The sequence below is a fragment of the Magnolia sinica genome, chromosome 5, assembly GCF_029962835.1.
Source record: "Magnolia sinica isolate HGM2019 chromosome 5, MsV1, whole genome shotgun sequence".
NCBI classification, from domain to species: Eukaryota; Viridiplantae; Streptophyta; class Magnoliopsida; order Magnoliales; family Magnoliaceae; genus Magnolia; species Magnolia sinica.
This window is the reverse complement of record NC_080577.1, coordinates 57,539,233-57,560,355: the sequence shown is the minus strand read 5'-3', so window position 1 is coordinate 57,560,355 and position 21,123 is coordinate 57,539,233. Positions and strand designations below refer to the sequence as shown.

The window sequence follows — 21,123 nt, the reverse complement described above, 5'->3', positions numbered from 1 at the left end:
TCCACAAAGAGGGTGGGGAGCTCCGAGATAGGGTCTGGCCACACCACAAGCTTCCTCCCTACCTCCGACCAGTGTTTTAAGTATCGACGATACCGGCCGATATATCCCACGATATATCTTGTATCCCGCCTACGCGATACGAAACGCATAAGTAGTGGGATATATCCAACATGTTCAATTTAGTGAGCATTTTTTTATTTTCGATTCTTTTTTTGTAAATCATGTTAAATTAGTTTCAAATTGTTACAAAACCATGATTTTTGCATGAAAAATCATGGATTGGGAGCTTCAATTTTGAGATTTGGAGGAGATGGCCCAAGTTGTAGAAAATTGAAAAAAAATATATTAAAATTTTTCAATTTATCACAAATCAGTTGCAATATTTGCGTCCAAACATAAAATCAAACATGTATGTAACCTGATCTAGTGATTCTTCTTTTGCTTTTGAATCTATTGCTTATGTTTCCACACATCTTCTTACATTTATAAATTATATGAATAGACTTCAAATATACATGCATCAATTCAATTAGACAACGCATAGATTATGACCTCATAAAAAGAAAAGTTACTATGTGCACTTGTTTTTTGTAAGCGTGTATTAATGTCTTTTTTTAACAATCACTGAAGTTTCATTGAAAAATTCGACCAATTTTCCAATGTTTCTAATAACAACGTGATGCCGGGATATATGATGACCTAACCCTATATACATGTATAATCAGGTTAAAGAATGTTAAAATAAATACACCGATTAACTAACCATTTCCAATCAAAGATATTAGGCAAATCTCAACACAAAGATGAGGTCATTCCGTCAGGATTATACCCCTTAGCATAAAATCACATAAACAATAAAAAAGGACCTAGGGATATGAGGATATCTCAGATCTAGCATAAGTCAGTCCACGGTCAAGTTTGGATCTGATTCTACTGACTAACCATCCCTCTTTTCCATTCAAACTATAAAGGAGATATCCAGAGAGGAACAAAAGAGGTGAAGAAAAATAAAGGGTTTGAGATGTAGAAAGTACAGGTCCTTTTATCGTCAAAAGAAAATAAGGATGATTCTTACCTTTTCTTGCACCTCGAAGATCTAGAAAGAAGGGAAACCTGAAATTGGGGTGGAATCCTCAACACCCAAAGGCCAATCCTGAAACCCTAATATCTTAAATAAAGAGAAAGAAAATATACAAATTTTTATTCATTCAATAATGATGAAAATAGGATTCTCGCAACGTATATATAAGCTATGGAAAAAGTAGAAGTGCACTGAAGCCCCTGAAAAAAAAAAAATAAAGACGAAAAAAATAAAGAAAGTGCAATAAAGCCCCTGAAACAAGAAAAAGAACTAAAACGCCTAAAACGAAAACACCCATGTGGTAGGGTGTGAAATCCAACCCATGAATCTATGGTCGGGATGCGGTTATGCCGCCCGTACACTCGTAGTGCGTCAAAAACTGGGCCCGATAGACCCAACGTCCATCCACATCAACTCCTCTGCTTCGGTACTCTGTCAGCGACGCCTCCTCCTCTGGTGCACTCTAAAGGGTGCGCCACTGATGTTTGCATCAATTCTCCCTGGGTAGGAAGAATTCGCCACTGGCGAAAGTGAACTCCTGTATCTCTCGAGCAAATTGAGGTCGATGCGCTACAGTTCTGCCTCCGTGATCCAAGAGTTATCAGTAATGGGCCTGTTCCTCCATTTGACTAGGAATTTCTGGAAACCCCCGGAGCGAGTGGAAACCGCCTCGGAGTCCAAAATGTCCTCTATCTCGTCTCTTCTTGGTGCAAGTGGAAGAGAATGTAAGATGGGTACAAGAAGATCAGGCTGTGGCCAAGGTCCATATATAGGGGGTGTCTAGGAAGAAACAAGGGAACCAGTCAATAGAGGTAATGGCTCGTGAAAAGGAACTAGATCTTCCACATTAAATGTGGAATTGATGTCCATGGTAGCAGGGATATCCACAACATAAGCATTGGACCCCAACCTTTTCACAATTTTATGTGGGCCTATGCTATGGGCATGAAGCTTCTTCACGGATCCAAGTGGAAACCGATCAGACCTAATACGAACCATGATGTCATCTCCAAGTTGAAATTCCCTAAATCTCCTATGAGTATCAGCAAAAAGTTTATAATGTTCATTACTTGAATTAATCTTCCTCCTAGTATCACTATGCAATGCATGTATATGCTGGGCGAATGACTCTCCTAACTCTGAAGGATGTTGTGGGGTAGCCATGGAGATAAAATCTATGGGGTCTCGAGGTCTTAAGACATAAAACAATTTTAAACGGGCTCATTCATGTGGACCTGTTCACTGAAGAATTATACGCGAACTATGTTGTAAGAAGAACAATGTCTCAGGTCCTGTGGTGGTCTCCAACCAGACATCTTAACAAATTCCCTAGGCTACAGTTCACTACTTCTGTTTGACCATCTAACTGGGGATGATATGCTGAAGAAAACTGTGCCTCATATCCAAAAGATGCCAAAGAGTCTTCCAAAAATAACTAGTGAACCTAGTATCTCTGTCAGACACGATGGATCTAGATACTCCATGGGGTCGCACAACCTCCTGAAAGAATAACTTAGCAACATGGGAGGCATCTGAGGTCTTATAATATGGTAGGAAATGGGCCATCTTAGAAAATTGATCAACAACCATGAGTATGGAGTCGTGCTTACGAATAGTCTTGGGAAGCCCAAGCACAAAGTCCATACTAACATCTTGCCACGGGGCATGTGGAACTAGCAAAGGAGTATATAAACCTGTATTTTGCTTCCTCTGTTTCACCAGTTGACATGTCCGACACTGCCCTACAATCTTAGTCAAATCTCGCTCGAGATTAGGCTAATAGAAACGATCAGACACAAGGGCAACTGTTTTATCTCAACCAAAGTGACCTGCCATCCCTCCAACATGCAGCTCCCAAACTAGAAAATCATGGAGGGATGTGCGTGGGATACAGAGCTTGTCCCCTCTAAAAAGATATCCATCTGTAAGGACGAACTCCGCACTCCTCAAAGACGGGTTGCTAGACAATGACGCATAAATGATCCCAAAATCAGAACAGCTTGAATACTCGCCCTCGAGTTGTTCAAAGCCTTTAACTTCAATACTCATGGATCGCAGTGTCATGATACGACAGCTAAGCGCGTCAGCAACCTATTCTATTTTCCGGCCTTGTGCTTAAGCACAAACGTATACTCTTGAAGAAATTGCGCCCACTTAACATGCTTAGGGCTCAACTTCTTTTGAGAGCTCAAATATTTCAAGGCCTCATGATCAGAAAACAGGACGAATTCTTGCAGTAATAAATAATGCCGCCAATGGCGCAATGATTGCACAACTGCATAGAATTCCTTGCCATAAGTGGATTAGAATTGTTTACCCTCGTTCAGCTTCTCACTAAAAAAGGCCACAGGATGTCCCTCTTGGCTTAACACTCCGCTTATAGGAGTTCCTGACGCGTCGGATGCTACCTCAAAGGCTTTGAAAAAGTCAGGTAGACGCATGACTGACACTTCCGTCATCTTCTTCTTAATTTCTGAAAAAGCACGTGACGCAGCTTAAGTCCATTGAAACTCCCATTTTCGTATGCAATCAAAGATGGGAGCCATAATCGAGCTAAATCCACAGATGAAGCGCCGATAGAACATAGCTAGGCCATGAAAGCTTCGCACGTCGTGTATAGTACGCGGCTCAGGCCACTTGACAATGGCCCTGACTTTCTCAGGGTCTGCAGACATACCCTCCAACGATACCATGAACCCCAGGAAGATAACACGAGAGGTCAAGAAGGAACACTTCTTGAGGTTCGCATAGAGCTTTTCTGTGCACAAGGCGTTGCAAACCTACCTCAAGTTCTTGATGTGTTGGCTAGGGGACGCACTATAAATGAGGATATCATCGAAGTACACAACTAAAAACTTGCCCATAAAGGGTTACAGCACCTGGGTCATCACCCTCATAAACGTATTTGGGGCATTGGTTAACCCAAAGGGCATAACCAGCCACTCATACAGCCCGTCCTTTATCTTGAAGGCAGTTTTCCATTCATCTCCCGAACGAACACGAATTTGGTGATAACTACTCTTGAGGTTAATTTTCGAAAAGATAATAGAGGTGGTCATCATTTCAAGCATGTCATCAAGCATCGGGATGGGAAACTGATACTTGACAGTGATCTTGTTTATGGCTCTACTATCCACACACATGCGCCACGTGTCGTCTTTCTTAGGCGTAAGAAGCGTGGGCACGGCGCACGGGCTCAGATTCTCACGAATGAATCCTTTTTAAGCAATTCATCCACCCGCCTCTTCAACTCAGAATGCTCAGTGGGGTTCATTCTGTAGTGAGGGAGGTTTAGTAGAGTCGCCCCTGGGACGAGATCTATCGTATGCTGAATGTCTCGCATCGATGGAAGCTCGTCTAGAAGGTCCTCAGGGAAGACATCCCGAAACTCATCTAGGACCGGACGAGCCTCCTGGGGTATCCCCATAGCATCCTCAAGTGTACTTTCCCTAGCAAGTAGGCTGTACACCATAGTCCCCGCCTTGGTCTCTCTCTCTCAAACTCCTTGGCATTTATGATGTGGAGAGACTTCGACTGAGGCACCCTTTAACTCTTAGGACCGCCTAGGGACGCAACATCTTTCGCTCTTGTTGACGATTTGGGAGGGAACGGGCTCAAGACAAGCTTCCTTCCTTCATGCTTAAATACACAACTATTTGTACGCCCGAATATTCTGACATCTTTGTCACAGAGTCATGGCCTTCCCAAGATGATATGACTAACGTCCATCGTGACCACATCACACCACAACTTGCCCTTGTATGGTCCAAACTCAATCAGAACAAGGCATCGTTGGGTCACAAGGAGGGATGTCACATCCACCCAAGAAACTCTGTATGGGTTGGGGCGAGGGACTGGCTTCAACCCCAGGCGACTCAAAGTAACTGGGGAAACTACATTCTCACAACTCTCGCTGTCTATGATCACTTTGCAGCACTTTTTCTCCGTACTTGGCATAAGTGTAGAAAATGGTGGTTCTACACCAATCTTCGCTTTCCTTCATCTGGGTCAAGGCGCATCTCACCACTGCAAGTAGGATAGTCTCCAAAGTATCATTCTCGGCATCACTAGCCAAGTCAAGGGAGGGGATAATGATCTCCTCATCATCCTGGTCACTATCAACTTTATCTGTCACTTCTTCTTCTATGGGGTGTTCGGAAACAAAGGCAATGCGCCCACCCTTATTTGAACACTCGGCAACGATGTGACCCATGCCACTACAGCGGTAGTACTACCCTGGCATCGCGGGCCTAGTACTTGGTCCAACCATATTATTACTTCGATTTTTGTTGACTGGTTGGGTACCAAGTTGAACTCTGGGTTGAATTCCGACCTGGGGTCTCGCTCCCTGTGGAGCTATTCTAGGCATAATAGGTCGAAAATCAATCCTCCTCACATTGGACTGGCGCACACAATGCTCTAGTTCCTGCACCACCTAGTAAGCATGTTCCAGACTGGTGACCATGTGAAGCGTGAGCTCTCGCTGAAGCTCAGGCCTGATGCCCATACAGAAACAGGAGAGAACCACCGCAAGGTCCTCATCCACATTGCACCTCATCATATATTCATCGAACTTGGCGATGTATTCCGTCACCGTCATGGATCCTTGGCGCAAAATGTGCCATTGATCTAACAGCCTCTGCTTGTAAGAAAGCGAAACATACTTCTCTCGCAACAACTCTTTCATCTCAATCCAAAAGAGAACTGGCCCCTCTCCAGATCGCTCACGGCGACATTTTTCATCTTGGCGAACCCGACTCGTTGTGGGTCTAGCCAACCGTGCCACCCAAAGAAGTGGTCCATGTCTGCTAACCAGTCGGAAAAAACTTTAGGGTCCAATCTCCCATCAAAACTGGGGGCGTCAACCTTGATGCCCTTCATGACCCTAGAAACAAGGTCCTCGTGCTCATGATATCTCTGGGGGTGCTGATGATGCACCCCATCATGACCCTCTCATTGGGCGGGAAGAACAGGATCACGATTGTGTGTGAGTGGTAATGGATATACCCCATCACGTCTGCTGCCAGGCCCACGGGCCTAGCCTATGCCCAAACCATCCATAGGCGGATCAGGGCCCGCAACTTGGGACTGCTCGACAACCCTAGTGTCAAGGGTCGCCTAGGCTCCACCTACAGTGGCGGTTGGAATACCAGCCTCTAAACGCACAACTCTCTCCTCTAGACGCGTGAAACTACCATCCTGATGCGCAAACTGTTGTGCAATATCATCCCTCAATGTTCGAAACTGTTGATCCATTCTCTTAGTTAGGCCCTCCACAGCCTTAGCAAATTGATCAGAGTCCATGGAGTAATGGAGACCGAATCCACGACCAGTGTGCGTGAGCATGCACTAGGAATGACAAGTGAATGGTCCTAGATCTATGTGCGAGAAATGATAAAAACGATAATACCAATGCAATACAACTACCCTATATAGCCAGATCTATATGGGGACTCAACAAAACCTAGGAAAAAGGGTTACCTAAACTAAACAAAATATGTCCCCTTCGCAGAGTCAGTACACAGGTCGGGTGCAGGGGGCGGCACGCCCCTGCCCGGGGTTCGGGGCGGAGTGCCCGAAACCTAAATTATTTTTTTAATTTTGGGTAAAGGGTTTCTGTAGAAAATTTTCACCACAAAGACGGATTGATAAATGATAATAAACTAGATGCATGTATAATCAGGTTAAAGAATGTTCAAATAAATACACCAATTAACTAACCGTTTCCAATCAAAGGGATTAGGCAAATCTCAACACAAAAATGAGGTCATTCCGTCAGGATCATGCCCCTTGGCATAAAATCACGTAAACAGTAAAAAGGGAGGACCTGGGGATATGAGAATATCCCAGATCTAGCATAAATCAGTCCATGATTAAGTTTGAATCTGATTCTACAGACTAATCAACCCTCTTCTCCATTCAAACTAGAAAGGAGATATCCAAAGGAATGAAAGGGGTGAAGAATGAAGGGTTCGAGATGAAGAAAGTACAGGTCATTTTGTCGTCAAAAGAAAAGGATGATGATTCTTACCTTTTCTTGCACCTCGAAGATCTAGAAAAAAGGAAACCTGAAATTAGGGTGGAATCCTCAACACCCAAGGGCCAATCCTGAAACCCTAATCTTTTTAATAAAGAGGAACAAAAGATACGAATTTTTATTCATTAAATAGTAATGAAAATAGGGTTTCTCACAACGTATATATAAGCTATGGAAAAAATAAAAGTGTACTAAAGCCCCTGAAAACAAGAAAAATAACAAAAAGACGAAAAAATAAAGAAGTGCAATAAAGCCCCTGAAACAAGAAAAAGAACTAAAACACGTAAAACTAAAACACCCATGTGGTAGGGTGTGAAATCCGACTCATGGATCTATGTTCAGGGTGCAGTCATGCCGCTCCTGCACTCGTAACGCGTCAGAAAATGGGTCTGATGGACCCAACGTCCATCCACATCAACTCCTCTGCTCCGGTACTCTATCGGCAATGCTTCCTCCTCTGGTACACTCTAAAGGGTGCACCACTAATGTCCGCATCACAACAATACATTACGTGATACAACTGATATATCCCATGCAATAACCGATACATATCCATATCCCAAGGGTGTGATGCGTAACGCGATACCGATATTTTGAACACTGCCTCCGACCACTTCTTTCCAACATGGTTCCAACCTACTTCCACAACCTCGCCACTTAACTCTTCTCTAGCAAATCCACCACACCTCGGCATAGATCCCCCACCATGACAACAAGTTGCTTCCCTTTTACTATTACAGCGTCTAGGGCTGTCAGCGGGCCGGACCTGGGGTATGTCTTGGCCCGGATTTTGATTTTTCAAGCCAAAGCCTGGCCCACTGACACCCCTAGCAACGTCCTAATGCTCATCCCTTCTATCGAAGGCCAACTGGCTACGCCAATGACCAACACTCCAAGGGGGCCTAGATCTTTCCCTCACTAGCATCTCCCGCACCTCCCTCTAGATCGATTCCCCTCTTCCAACATCACTCCCCTATAAGTACATCCTCTCCCTGACCTCCCACATACAAGATCTACTCCCCTACCCTCTCGATTGTCCTCGCGTGCAACCATCGTTCTGATCTTCCCGTTCTCTCAATTGCGTTTACTATCGAACTCAACCACGCACTCGATCTATTGATCTCAAAATAGATTGAGCTCCCTCTCGAGTTCTTCTCATTGACTCTAAAAGGAGTGAGTTGGTTCAAGTTGAAGGCTCTAAAAGGGCAAGGGGCAGGCACAAAAGGATGTGGATGGAGGTAATAAGAAAAGACTTGATGATCTTGGAATGGGGGAACAGGATTATGTTGCCAAACCCAATTAATTAGGATAAGGCTTCGATGATGATGATCCATCAACAAATGGGTCAGCAATTTAGATGGTTTGGATTGGTTTTTAACCATGCTATGTGCATGGGTGAAGAGTCCCCACCATTTATTAAATGATGGAAAGCTAACATGAGTGTATCTTGAAATTTTAGACCATATTTTTTATAAAATGATACGACTCAATTGAAGGCATAAATAGAGTAACCTGGGCCATTGATCTAATTTATACCATTGTGGATGGATCATTCCTAAAAAATTGATTTCAGATTCGGAGATCCAAATCGCTTGAACAAAGACAGTTGTTGTATTTATCTTCTTAACCATCTTCTTTTAAGCCCCAAATTAAAAGCTTAAGATAGTCCTATGGATGATCTTTTTGGGTTGTCCTATATTACAGTGGGCGCCAGAATTTGGACATTCATTTTGTTTTAACGTATGGCACACGTACATTTTGAGTGCATGAGTGTTGACCAAGGCATTCTACCAGCCTATTAGAGTCCCTTTTGCTTATCAAAATAGTTGGATTCCACCTTTTTCTTGGAACCCAGCTATTTGCATTATGCAACAACTAATGCCTAGAAAAAAAGGGTGCAAAATAGTAAGTTGGCTAATCATGCAATGAGTATGGTGTGTTAACATGCCAAACGCCAAGTGATCTAGGCTGATAGGGCTATTATTGTGAAAATAGTGCTATGGCACGCGTAGACATGGCCCTAAACTTCAAAGGATAGAAATTCTCCTCACACATGGACATGATTGAAATTCCCCTTTACTAGCCTATTGAAGTTCTTTTTGCTGATCAAAATAGTTGAATTCCACCTTTTTTCTCAAAATCCAACTATTTGAATAATACAAAAACTAACGCCTAGAAAAAAGGGTGCAGAATAGTACTATTTAACGAACTATGCTACGAGTGTAGTGTGTTAGTGCACCAAACACCAAATGATCTATGCCAAAATTGCTATTATTATGTAAATAGTGCAACGACATGCACCAGACATGTCCTAAAATTTAGCGGGTCAAAATTCTCCTCCCAAACAGATGTGCGTGCCCACGTGTGTGTATGAAGATAAACATTAAACTGCACAATGCAGACATATTAGTAAGTACAAAACTCCCACATTGAAAGCTACATGGATACCACATAAATAATAATACCAAAAATTAAGAAAAAGGGTAAATTCTATTTTCATCACCCAGAATTTTACAATTAAAGTACATTAATGAATGGGAAATGTTTTGATCCTCTGGCAGTATGTGATGGAGGATACGCATGCAGTTAAAAATTATAGAGGCATTACATACTTGGCATATAATAAATTCAAACTAAACCATCCAAATTATGGGTGCCAATTTAGATGCATCATGAACCAAAACTATCGTAGTCGGGTTATCCAACTATTAGATTTCTGGACATTTGTTCGACTGTTATAAATGAAAAATACCATTGGTCTTCAAAAAATGAATGTTCATGAATCAAAGACTAGGATTGTTCAACCAATCGAAGTTTTAGACTGCAACCTAGCGACAGAGGATTCCACGGTAAGTCCATTTAATTTGGTTTAATATTTTCCACATGTAACATTTCTAAGTGATGTGTATCAAGCAACATAAGCAGCCAGAGTATCAAATAACTCCCCTTGCTGAAAAGAAGGAATATACACACCAAACACCAATGAGCGCAGTTTGGCAATTTGCCTTTTGGAGCATTTTAGTTGTAATAGTAGTGGACTAGGGTCCCTACTCATGGCTCAGTGGTAGACCTTGTGGGTTCCAACACTGAGGTCATGGGTTGAAGTACACGTGGTGTGTGTGGGTGTGTGAGGGTGTATAAAAGAAAAAACATATATATATATATATATATATATATATATATATATATATATATATATATATATATAGATATAGTAGTGGACTATGATTCTGTGTTTGACACATCCTATTGCATTAGCAACTGTAAAGAGTGGGTATATCTATCAAAAGGGTGGGTGTGAACTGGTAGTACCAACTGTAAAGAGTGGGTATATCTATCCAAATAATAAGCTTGGCTGCATTAAATGCCAGAGTCATCTGTGGCGTGGTCCACTTTAGCGTTGGATCTGCCTCATTTTTGTGCTAGTACCTTAAAATGTTCCGAGAGGAGAGATGGACAGCGTGGATAAACCTATACATGACAGTCGGCGCGCCAACAGAACTGCCCGTTCGTGGCTAGAGACAGGCGGGGGTAGGACGCAATCCGCGTCCCCAACCAGAAAGAGGTGTTAATTGATAGTCTGGCAGAGAACGAGGAGTCCTATGCATACACCCCGCCACTGGACGCACGGCATGTGTTATTCAATCCAAACGCTCAAATCATGGGGCCCACATGGACCGATGATACAAAGATCCTGACTGTCTGGTCGCGACCCATAAAATGGGCGGTTAACACAAAAGATGATCAAGGTTCCCAATTCAACTAGAAAACGTCCATTTATCGGAGGTAAGGATTGTCGATCAATCTAAATTTTGAGCTCCCAATTGTAATGAAGTGGGGCCCACAACTTGGAAGGTTTGGATATGCCAACTGCACAGTGGCCGTATTGCAGGGGTATGGATGGACACTCTCCACAAGAGTAACAATGCTTCTTCTTTTTTTTCCTCTCTCTCTCAGAAAAGAAACGGGTGTGCATTAAAAAAAGTGGGTGTAAAAAATCGAAATTCTTTTACCTTGAAACGGCGAGTTTCGGCAAGGTGTCGAATCCCATCTAAGCTCTGGAAGACCTGAGTCTCGTTCCCAGAAATCGAACATCTAGGGACCATTTTACCCTTGAAGCGGCGCGTTTTTACGAAATTACCTGCAAAAATCGATTTCCCGCGAGAAATAGACGAAAGTGAGGGAAAATCCGCGTTGTTTTACTTCTTCTTCTCCCCTCTCCTGAAAAGAGATCAGAAATAAAATGCGAGAGAATATTTTTCTTATTTCGGGATTTAATCTGTTTTTCTTTACCCAAGGGTCCTTCGATTCGTGCTCCCGGCGGAAACGCAAGGCCGCTCGGCACCATTTCGCAAATGCCGACTCCATGCACCTCAACATACTTGCTTTTGCCTCAGTCGCGACTCATGTTGGGGTCCACATGCTTGCGTGGTCCGATGATTTGAACCGTCGATATTCTCGTTACCACAGTAGATAAGCTACTATCCTGCAATCACACGTCACTAACTGATCGTAACCCTTGATTTTTAGAGTTGAAGGCCATCCATTGAAATTATGTATTTATTGTTCTAAATGATCAGGTCACAATCATCTGTGCAGACTGAGTTTCCTACTATGGACGGTTCCTTTCATCCGACCAATCAGCATGTGGGCCCACATATGCAGTGACACATGCTTACTAAGCAATGGGAAGATGAGACTCATGCTCAAGTGTTACGGATACTTCTATCCAGAAATGATTGCTAATTATGTTCGATATACAAAAGGTTGTGAGGTTTGTTAGAGGAATGGGCCTATTCAACATGTACCTGCAGTTGAATTACATCCTATTATAAAGCCTTGACCGTTTCGAGGATGGGCGATCGACTTATTGGGTAGATCCATCCACCTTCAACTTAGATGGATTCATTTATTATTGTAGCAACTGACTAATTTACGAAATGGGTTGAAGCAAAACCATGCATAAGGTCGGTCAAGAGGACATTATCAATTTTATAGAAACTAACATTATTCATCGCTTTGGTATTCCGGAATCCATTACTATGGACTGTGGTGCGGCATTTACGGCCAAGGAGACGAACACTATGGCCAATCGATATGGGATAAAAATTCCCCATTCAACTCCATATTGTACTCAAGTTAATGGTCGAGCTGAAGCCAGTAACAAAGTGATCAAAAATATTTTGAAGAAAATAATACGAGAAAACCCATGGGAATGGCACCTTAAGTTATCCGAGGCTCCGTGGGCCTATAGGGTGTCACCTTGCACTAGCACAGGGATCAGTTCATTTATGTTGACTTATGGGCATGAAGCAATCTTGCCTCTAGAAATCGTGGTACCCTCAATACAAGTTGCCCATTAATCTCAATTAAGCCCACCCGAGTTTACGGAAGCAATGTTGGTCGAGCTCGAAGGGTTGGATGAGACTCGCATCAAAGCATTGAATTCTATTGTGGCCAACAAAGTAGTCATGGCCCCGAGCATATAACAAAATGGTTAAAGGAAAAGCCTTCAAGGAAGGTGACACAATTTGAAAAATGATCATTCATATCGGTCAGATGGACCGAGCATTGAGAAAATGGTCGCATACATGGGACAGGCCATATGTTATAGAGCAAGTTCTAAGGGCAAGTGCTTATCTCCTTAGAGATTTAAATGGTAATGTTGCTCAATCACCTATAAACGGCCGATTTCTGAAGCAATACTTCTCCCCGCTATGGGTGGTTGTGAGGAATCAGGCTACATCAGTTTAGTAAAAGAATTAAATTGAAATTAAATAAAAGCCCTATATGATGGGGGCTTAGTTGATCTAGTTAAATAAAGGCCCAAAAGCCATAAGTTTTACCCACATTGGGGTAGGAAATGTTATAATAATAATAATAATAATAATAATAATAAAAGAGGGTTAGACGGCTAAGTCATCCCGTAGCCCACTTGGCGTGAGCAAAGGCTCGAGTAGCAACAACATTCGCATCCTTTGCCCGGTTCTTTTTCTCACTTAAGGATGCTTCTTGACTCACCAACGTCTCCACAACACGTTCGATATAGTTCAGACGATGGTCGATGTTAGCCATCTCCGAATCGGCCGAACACTTCTTATCTTCACTAATCTTAGCGTGCCCTTTGTAGAGAGATACTTAGGCTTCTATAAATGCGATTAGCTCTGCACTCTTCGGCCGATCGCGATGGGAAAAGATGTAACACCTTGAACTTTTCAACACCTGAGTATTGAAAGTTCTCGAGTGTTACCATAAAATTTAACTTATTATATACATGTGTACGGTACCCATTGAGCTAACCTAACCTTACATCTATTCTCCAACACGAATCTGACCATTGAGAATAATCTTCATTCATAGATCAAGTTATCTGACCGTTGATTTTAAGATAGGATCATCATATACCTAAATATTCTCACTTGTCTATCATAACCAACCGCTCAGTCAAATATGCACTGTTAGATAGAGACATTTAACCGTCCACTTTGATTTTAGACCACCCAATCATAGTAAACTAGCTACTTGATCTCTACATCCATTCGTACATACATCAAGTTGATATTCTGATTTGTTCATCTTGTTCATCACTTATGAATATGCTTAACCTATTATCAGAACTACAATCTGAGAAACTTAAACATGTGAACATGATACTCGAATCTAACGATACACATGTTCTACCCCATAATCACTCCAAAAACCCACTCTATGTTCTTCCGTTTACAAAACTGGTCATACGTATACATATATACACTGTTAGAGTACTAACCATCAAGTTTTCCTATTTTAAACATATCATTTGACCATCCATCGTGTAGTTTAATATATGTACATTCTCTAATTAATTTGGTGAATAATTCTTTATTCATAATGATTTAGATATAAGTCATTTTGTAAGAATTACTTAGAAACATGCTTATAACCAGGTAGAACCATTAGATTTTCCAAAACTCTCATATCAGCAATAATTACGAAAATGCCATTAACCTTGACCCTTGAATTCTATATCACATGGTTCCCACGATTCATTTGATGTGAAATTTTATTCCATGCCTATGTATTATAAATTAACCATACCTGTCAAATTTTGACCCTTAGATCATTGTAAAAGTGACCCAATTGACAAACCAGCCCCTTAACTGTTGATTTTAGTGTCCATTGAGTGAAGAAACCTCATGAGTAGTCATAGTAGGATATTTTCCTTCATATAAACGACATGAATTACCCATAATATGGACCAAGTGTAAAATATAAAGACCCCACTTTGGTAGGCTTTTCCTTTAAGCGCAAAGTTATTCTTTCTAGGCCTATCAACTCCTTATAAATCTGGATCTTCCGATTTAACCACTTCCTTCCATCCATCGCAACTCAAATTTAGACCACACTCTGGTCTCATATGATTACAAGATTATACAAAATTTAGGCCCAGATCCATGATCCTGCACCGGTGAACGCTGAAGCCGGTTCCTTCTTTTTGATGCAAAAAGTGATATTTTATATCTAGGCCTTTTTCACTATCGATTAACCACCAAAAAATTTTCAACTGTTTGCCTATCCTAACTACACATTTTCCTAAAAATTGGGCCCTGATCATTAAGTGTGGATCGTTAATTAAGATTAAGTTCATTTTAGCACCCATTAGGAGAAATTTCAAGATTAACCATTTTAAATTTCGGATCACCATGAAAATCATATACCCCGGATCTATTCGACGATCCTGACACAATGGACGAATTATATTTAAAGAAAGATCATCAGAAAAGAAAAAATTGGAAAAACCCAATCCAAGTATAATGTGAAACACGCCCCTCTCATACACCCACTCCCTTTAAAAAAAAAGGGAGCGTGCGTTCCCCTCTCTATTGACACGCCCACCTCTCAAACGTCCAAGGATAGAGAGAGAAAAAGAAAAGAAAAAAGAAAGAAAGAGAAAGTGAAAGAAAAGAAAAGAGAAAGAAGGAGAAAGAGAGAAAAGAAAAGAAAAGAAATGAAAGAGAGAGAAAAGAAAAGAAAAGAAAGAGAGAGAGAAAGAGAAGAAGAAAACGTGTAGGCTAAGATAGTTGCACATCAAGCTATCATCGAGGCCTGGTTCGACTCCTAACCTTCTTTTCTTTCTATCATCATCTTCCCTTTCCAAATTTGATCCATCCCTCAACAATGGAATTCCGTTTTCAAGTCAACGATAAGAAGGGCCTAAACACGATAAGTTGAAAACTTATCAGCTTAGGCAACATGTAAACCTGTTTAAGGAATGGGTTAGGTTGAGTTTTCCTCAACTCTAATCTAACATCTAAATCAATTCGAACCAGGCGGATTATAGTAGAACCTGATCGTACGCCTCTGATCATTTAACATAGTAAGAGACTACGCCACCACCTTTAAGCTTATATTAACTTGAGTTTATTTGATTTATTCTGTTCCCTCATATGCTTTGAATCCTCCCTGCAAATATTTAATTTACCACCGTCAATTATTTTTCCTTTAGGAATAATGGTTAAGGTGTGATGTTAATTATACATGATCTTTCCAAATTTATGTGAGGGATTCCTTTAAACTTACCTTAATTTAAGTTGATATGAATTATCTTGCTTTTTACATGTTCTCATGATTCTCTCTTTGTAATTGTTTAAATTACTACCAACCATTATTTACCTTTTGAGTTTATGGTATGATGTTAATTATGAGTGATCTTCATTATTTTTATGTGGGGCGATTGATACAAGCCTTGCCCTTGCCTTTACCAATTTTGTTGAGTTAACTCTTGCTACTCTCCTTTTATAGAGTTGGCCATTGCCACTCTCTTCTTTGTTGAGTTAGCCATTACAGCTCTCCTCTTTGTGGAGTTGGCCATTGCCACTCTCCTCTTTATTGAGTTATCCATTGCTACTCATCTCATTTATTATGTTAGCCTCGTGCTATTTACCTTTATGGTTTGGGCATGTGTCTTGGAATTCCAAAGCTGCCATAATTTAATAGATTCTGTAACACCCCGTATTTTTTAGTACTCGTGTGTTACCGTTTAACCTAACATACTTGGATATTCACATTCATTCTAGTCTAAGTTCGACTGACGAAAACAGTCCCCATCCATATATTAAGCCATTCATCCATTCATATTCGAAATGAACCATCACATTATTAACAAAACTCATCTTTTAGGGCATTCGATCACCTTGTTAGACAAATAGTGTCACGCCCTGAAATTCGGCACCCGAGTTGGTTAGGCCCGAACCCGAATTCCAGGACTGTGAGTTGTACTTAAACAAAATATATAACGCAATACACATAATTTCCATTCATTTTCAAGGTAATCAGAGTTAAACCAAAAGAGAAAATAAATAATAAACTATTTTCATTAATTAGAAGCTTACTAAACCGTCATCAAATCTTTATTATATTGGAATAAAAATAAAGTATTTCAAAACGTAAACTAATGCTAAAACAAAATTAAAATAGCATCTTGTTTAGCATGCTCGTATTATTACATCTTTGTACCTATAAAATAATCTATAGAGGTGTGAGTGTGACGGCTCATAGGGTCAAATCATTCCCAAAGTTGAAAATACTACGTTGGCATTAAGAATAACTTGATAAAATAAATAAAGTCAACCCAGCTTATCATAAGTAGGCGTGTTACAAAAGAGAATATACCGAAAGGTCGAGTCATAGTGCATGGTATCACGGGCCGGTAGGGGCCTCGCATCAAGGGCTATAACTCGAGTTAGTCCCATACCTAACGTGAGAAGTGATTCCAAGATGATAGACTCTTGATCCCAAATAGTCCCATACCTATTGGGGATCGTGGCTCACGAATGTGTGCACCAAAACTGGATTTATGCATCCACGACTTGAATATAAGATGGCATTAATATTCCACTAATATAAATGAAATTCTGGAAATAAATTCAAATAAAACAAAATAGCTTTTGATCCATTTTTGGACTTTTCCATGGCAGAGCACCTGTGCACCCATTTTAGGGATTAACCCAAGGCAGAGCACCGTGACCATTTTGGACCTCCTAGGGTAGGGTACCATGCATCTAACATTTTAGGGAGTCCGGGAAGAGCACCCACGTGTACATTCACTTAATCTTAAATAAAGAAAATATGACTTTCATCTTGGAACACGACCTAGGGATCGAGTATTTAAATATGACACATCCTGGAACACGGACCAGGGGTTAAATGTCCACAATTGTTAAAATTTAAAATGCGGCACAAAATAAACATCCTTTTCGGGAATGACCCGGGCAGAGCACCCATAACTTAATCATATTTAAAAGCAGGTAACAATAATCAATTGAATTAATTTCACATATTAATAATCAAATAAATGCATTTTATTTTACGTGCAACCAAAATGAAATAACTTAAATCAATAATATGAAATAAATAATCAATGGAAATCAAAGTACGTACTAATGTAGGCTTTTCAACTAGGAAGATCACCTACCTATTATGATTGTAAATACTGACAAAGATCTAAACTCTCACGTGTTTGATTCGAACGGTCCAGATTATATGGCTTCGACTCGACCAATAACAAAATCTTTAACTATCGCTAAACTGGTGATGCTATAAGAGTTGTTAAGGCTCTGGAAATCAACATAAACTCCAAGGCAAAAGTCGGCTCAATTGTTAGATCCGGCGAGACTCGGTGTGTTCAACTTGTCACACCCGAGTGCAGCTTCCTCTCTCGGTCCATGTCTTTCGTCTTTCTTTCTCTTTCATTTTCTACTCTGTCTTTCTTTTGATTGCTTGTTGGGTAGAATTCATGTTGGAGAAGAGTAGGCCATTGAAAAGAGAGATTTAATGGTCGAGATTGTGAGGACTGGCTTCGTGCCGATTGTGGAGTGGCATGGCCGCAAGTGCGAAAGAGAAGTTCCACTTTGGGCGGACTCTATAACAGATGCAGGGTGCGATATGTTGTGGATGCTAGGTGGGGTCCACTATGAGTTTAGAAGGGATTCATACCATTCATTAGTTTCAGCAATTTAAGATGGGTTAGGAGCTCAAGAATGGAGTAAATCAGGAATCATGGTGGGCTGCACAAGATGTATTTAGGGAAAATATTTCAACGGTTATAGTTGTATAAGATTCCCGGCCTAATGGACGATCTCAATCATGAGGATGGGTTCCATGTAGATGGATGGCGAGAGTTGAAAATGGGTGTGGGCGGTACGGTTGCAAGAAGAAAGGAGAAGAAGAAGGAGAAATATCGGGGTGGGGGTGTTCTCGTGGTGACGTGCTAATGCACGTCACTTCTCTCTCTTTCCCTCTCTCTTTTTACATAGTGGCCCCCATAAGGATGCTTTGGCAGATCCACTTCGTCCATTAATTTTTTTTTAGATTAAGTTAAGGCATTAGCCAAAAAATGAGGCTGATCCAAAGCTTAAGTGGGCCACACCATAGGGAATAATGGAACTCACTGTTGAAAAACAACAGGGTATTACATTCTACCTCCATTAACAAAAATTTTGTCCCCGAAATTTACTACACTATCAAGCATCCTAAAATTATGTATTGCCGCGAATGATATGGATTGTGCTTGCATTTCCTCTAGTTGTGGCATTTCTTCAAGTGGCAACTTGCGTTGTCATTTGTTGTAGCTTACTCTTTTCTAGTGGCTTGTTTTTGAGTTGACAGAATAGATGGTGGCCTCCTGACTTAGGTAGTTGTTGATAAGTTTGACTCTGTTGGAATCTGGTTGCTGCTATCCTTATGTCGATCGTTGGCGTTGTTATTGAGATACTTGGTATGGTTGTATAGAAACTTGATGCCGTGATATTATGGTTACCGGTATAGGTGATCAATATTATCTTTTGGCTCACGACTCCATCCAATGCATGACTATTGATGCTCTCTTGCTCCAAGGTCTGACTTCTTCTTTATTTGCTACTGGCTCTTCCAAAGTACCCGTACGTTTTCATCGTTATATTTATAAAATCGAGAAATAGGGTTCCTTTTTCTACCGCACAAGAGGCAGGGTTCACATGTCCAATCCAAATTAACTAATATATTAATGGGTCATTACTACAAAATTTATTATGTGATAAGATCATATAAATTATCGCCTTGATAAGATGCAGATGCAAAACTAGTACCTTCGGGAGTCTCGGCTTCTGGTTAAGGAGCGTAACCTACTGATGGTGATGGGTCCTCATGGGGTGGCACGGTGTCATCGTATGCCTGCGTCATGTCTTCTTGTAGCAGTGCTAGGTCGTCATAATCTTGAGCATGGTCCTCGTACTGTTGGAGTGCGTACTCCTGAGGCTGAGCTGGATCATCTGCGGTTGATGTTAAGGCATGGATATGCCCTAGAGCTAGTAATCGTAGTGTTTGGATTTCATCCTCGGTTGCAAATGCGAGGGAGGCCTAACTTGTTGTTGTGTTTGTTGAGGCTGTGCAGATCTTTGTGGATATGGTTGCGATGGCGTTAGATTCAGTTGCATACCCTGAGAAGGCAGTGGAGGTGGCCGGTACAAAATTGGCTGCAAAAACAATGGAGGTGGTCAGTAATGTTGGTGTGGAGGTCCTTGATTATGCAAATATGGGAAATGAGAGGGTCGTCGGCAGGGGCTGAAAGTGCCCTGGTTTGTCAATTAGCGTGAATGTTGGGTCAGTCAAACAACAGAGCCTCATAAGAAGATTAATTCAAAGCGTCTGCCTCAACCGGGATGTGTGCAAGCTTGCCTCAGGTAAATCTAAGCCTCACATCCCATGTCCCAAAACACCAGGTATATAAAACCCTTAAAACAAATTAGAACATTATAGGGTTTATAAGTGAGAAAACTTTTTCGAAAACAGAAAATCTCTAAGTTTTTCTTACTTTATCGATTTTATCGATACATGTCTCGATAGAATCGACCTGCTCTGTCGATGTCCTCGATGTTTAAACGATATCATCGAAATGAGGACAAAAGTGCCCTGCAACCACATATATCTCTGGACTGATTTATCGATATATCGATCTACCCATCGATATCATCGATATTTAAATCTCGAGTCTATCGAAACTAACTCGATAATATTGATAGACAGATCTCCGACGGCCCTGTTTTTACTTAAGAAAATTACATGTGCATCAATATATCGAAGTCGTTCTTGATACCATCGAAGTTCAAATCTCGATGATATCGGAGGGCTCTCGATATTATTGGTCATGGGCGCCTAGTCTTCCAGCAAAATATTTCAAGATGTTTATCTATGATCGGGGGTACGTCGATAGAATCGATATTCAAATATCGATGATATCGGTACAGTTTCGATAACATCGAACAGGGACAAAAACTATCCAGGAAGCTTAAACGAAAGTCCTCTGGACTCATCGATGCATCGACACTCTATCGATATCATCGATATTCAAATTTCGATGATCTCGAAGGTCCCTCTATCATTTTAGTAAACCTGAAATATTTCAAAGCAAGTCTCTCTCATTTTTCAAATGTCAAGGAATCGAACCTTACAACGATGGAATCGGAGTTCGAAATCCGATGACATCGATACGAGTCTCGATTCCCTCGACTAGTTGGCAATTGGTTTAAAAAGCGTATGACATTTGAGTTTGTGTCACCAAGCGGCCAGTCGATGCTATCGAGAGAATACGCTCGATGATATCGACCCTGCTCGATGATATCGAACTCTGTCATAAATGTGACCATTTTATATCCGTTGGAACCTTTTGCCTATATAAAGAAAGCTTGTCTTTTGATGCTGGGCGAGAGAAAGAAGAGAGTGCTTTTGAGTGTTTTACCTTATATCATATACCCAAAGCCCTTTCTCTCAAGGAAGTTCATCCTCCAATCCACCATCATCATTGATATTCAATAGAGTGGATTAGGGAATGAACTTCCGCATTCAAGGATCCTTCAGCTATTACCTTAATGGCAAATCATAAGCTGGGATGCCTTGAATGTGTAACTGGAATCACTCTATCTTCCTTATAGGAAAACATTTTATAGAGTAGGATTCCGTCTTAACCTTGACCCAACCCGAAGCCTCATAT

At 41.0% G+C, this 21,123-nt stretch overlaps 1 protein-coding gene across 1 annotated transcript in view; it reads right to left on the bottom strand.

Annotated features, from left to right (window-relative positions):
• Positions 1 to 11,567, bottom strand: part of LOC131246063 (uncharacterized) — a 109,897-nt gene extending 98,330 nt beyond the window's left edge. Inside the window, exons 1-2 of the mRNA XM_058245922.1 lie at positions 11,412 to 11,567; positions 11,132 to 11,259 (exon numbers count right to left, since the gene is read on the bottom strand). Of these exons, the coding sequence (XP_058101905.1) occupies positions 11,132 to 11,259; positions 11,412 to 11,466 (183 nt within the window). The 5' untranslated portion in view covers positions 11,467 to 11,567. The remainder of the gene's footprint in view (positions 1 to 11,131; positions 11,260 to 11,411) is intronic.
• Positions 11,568 to 21,123: the final 9,556 nt, after the last annotated feature.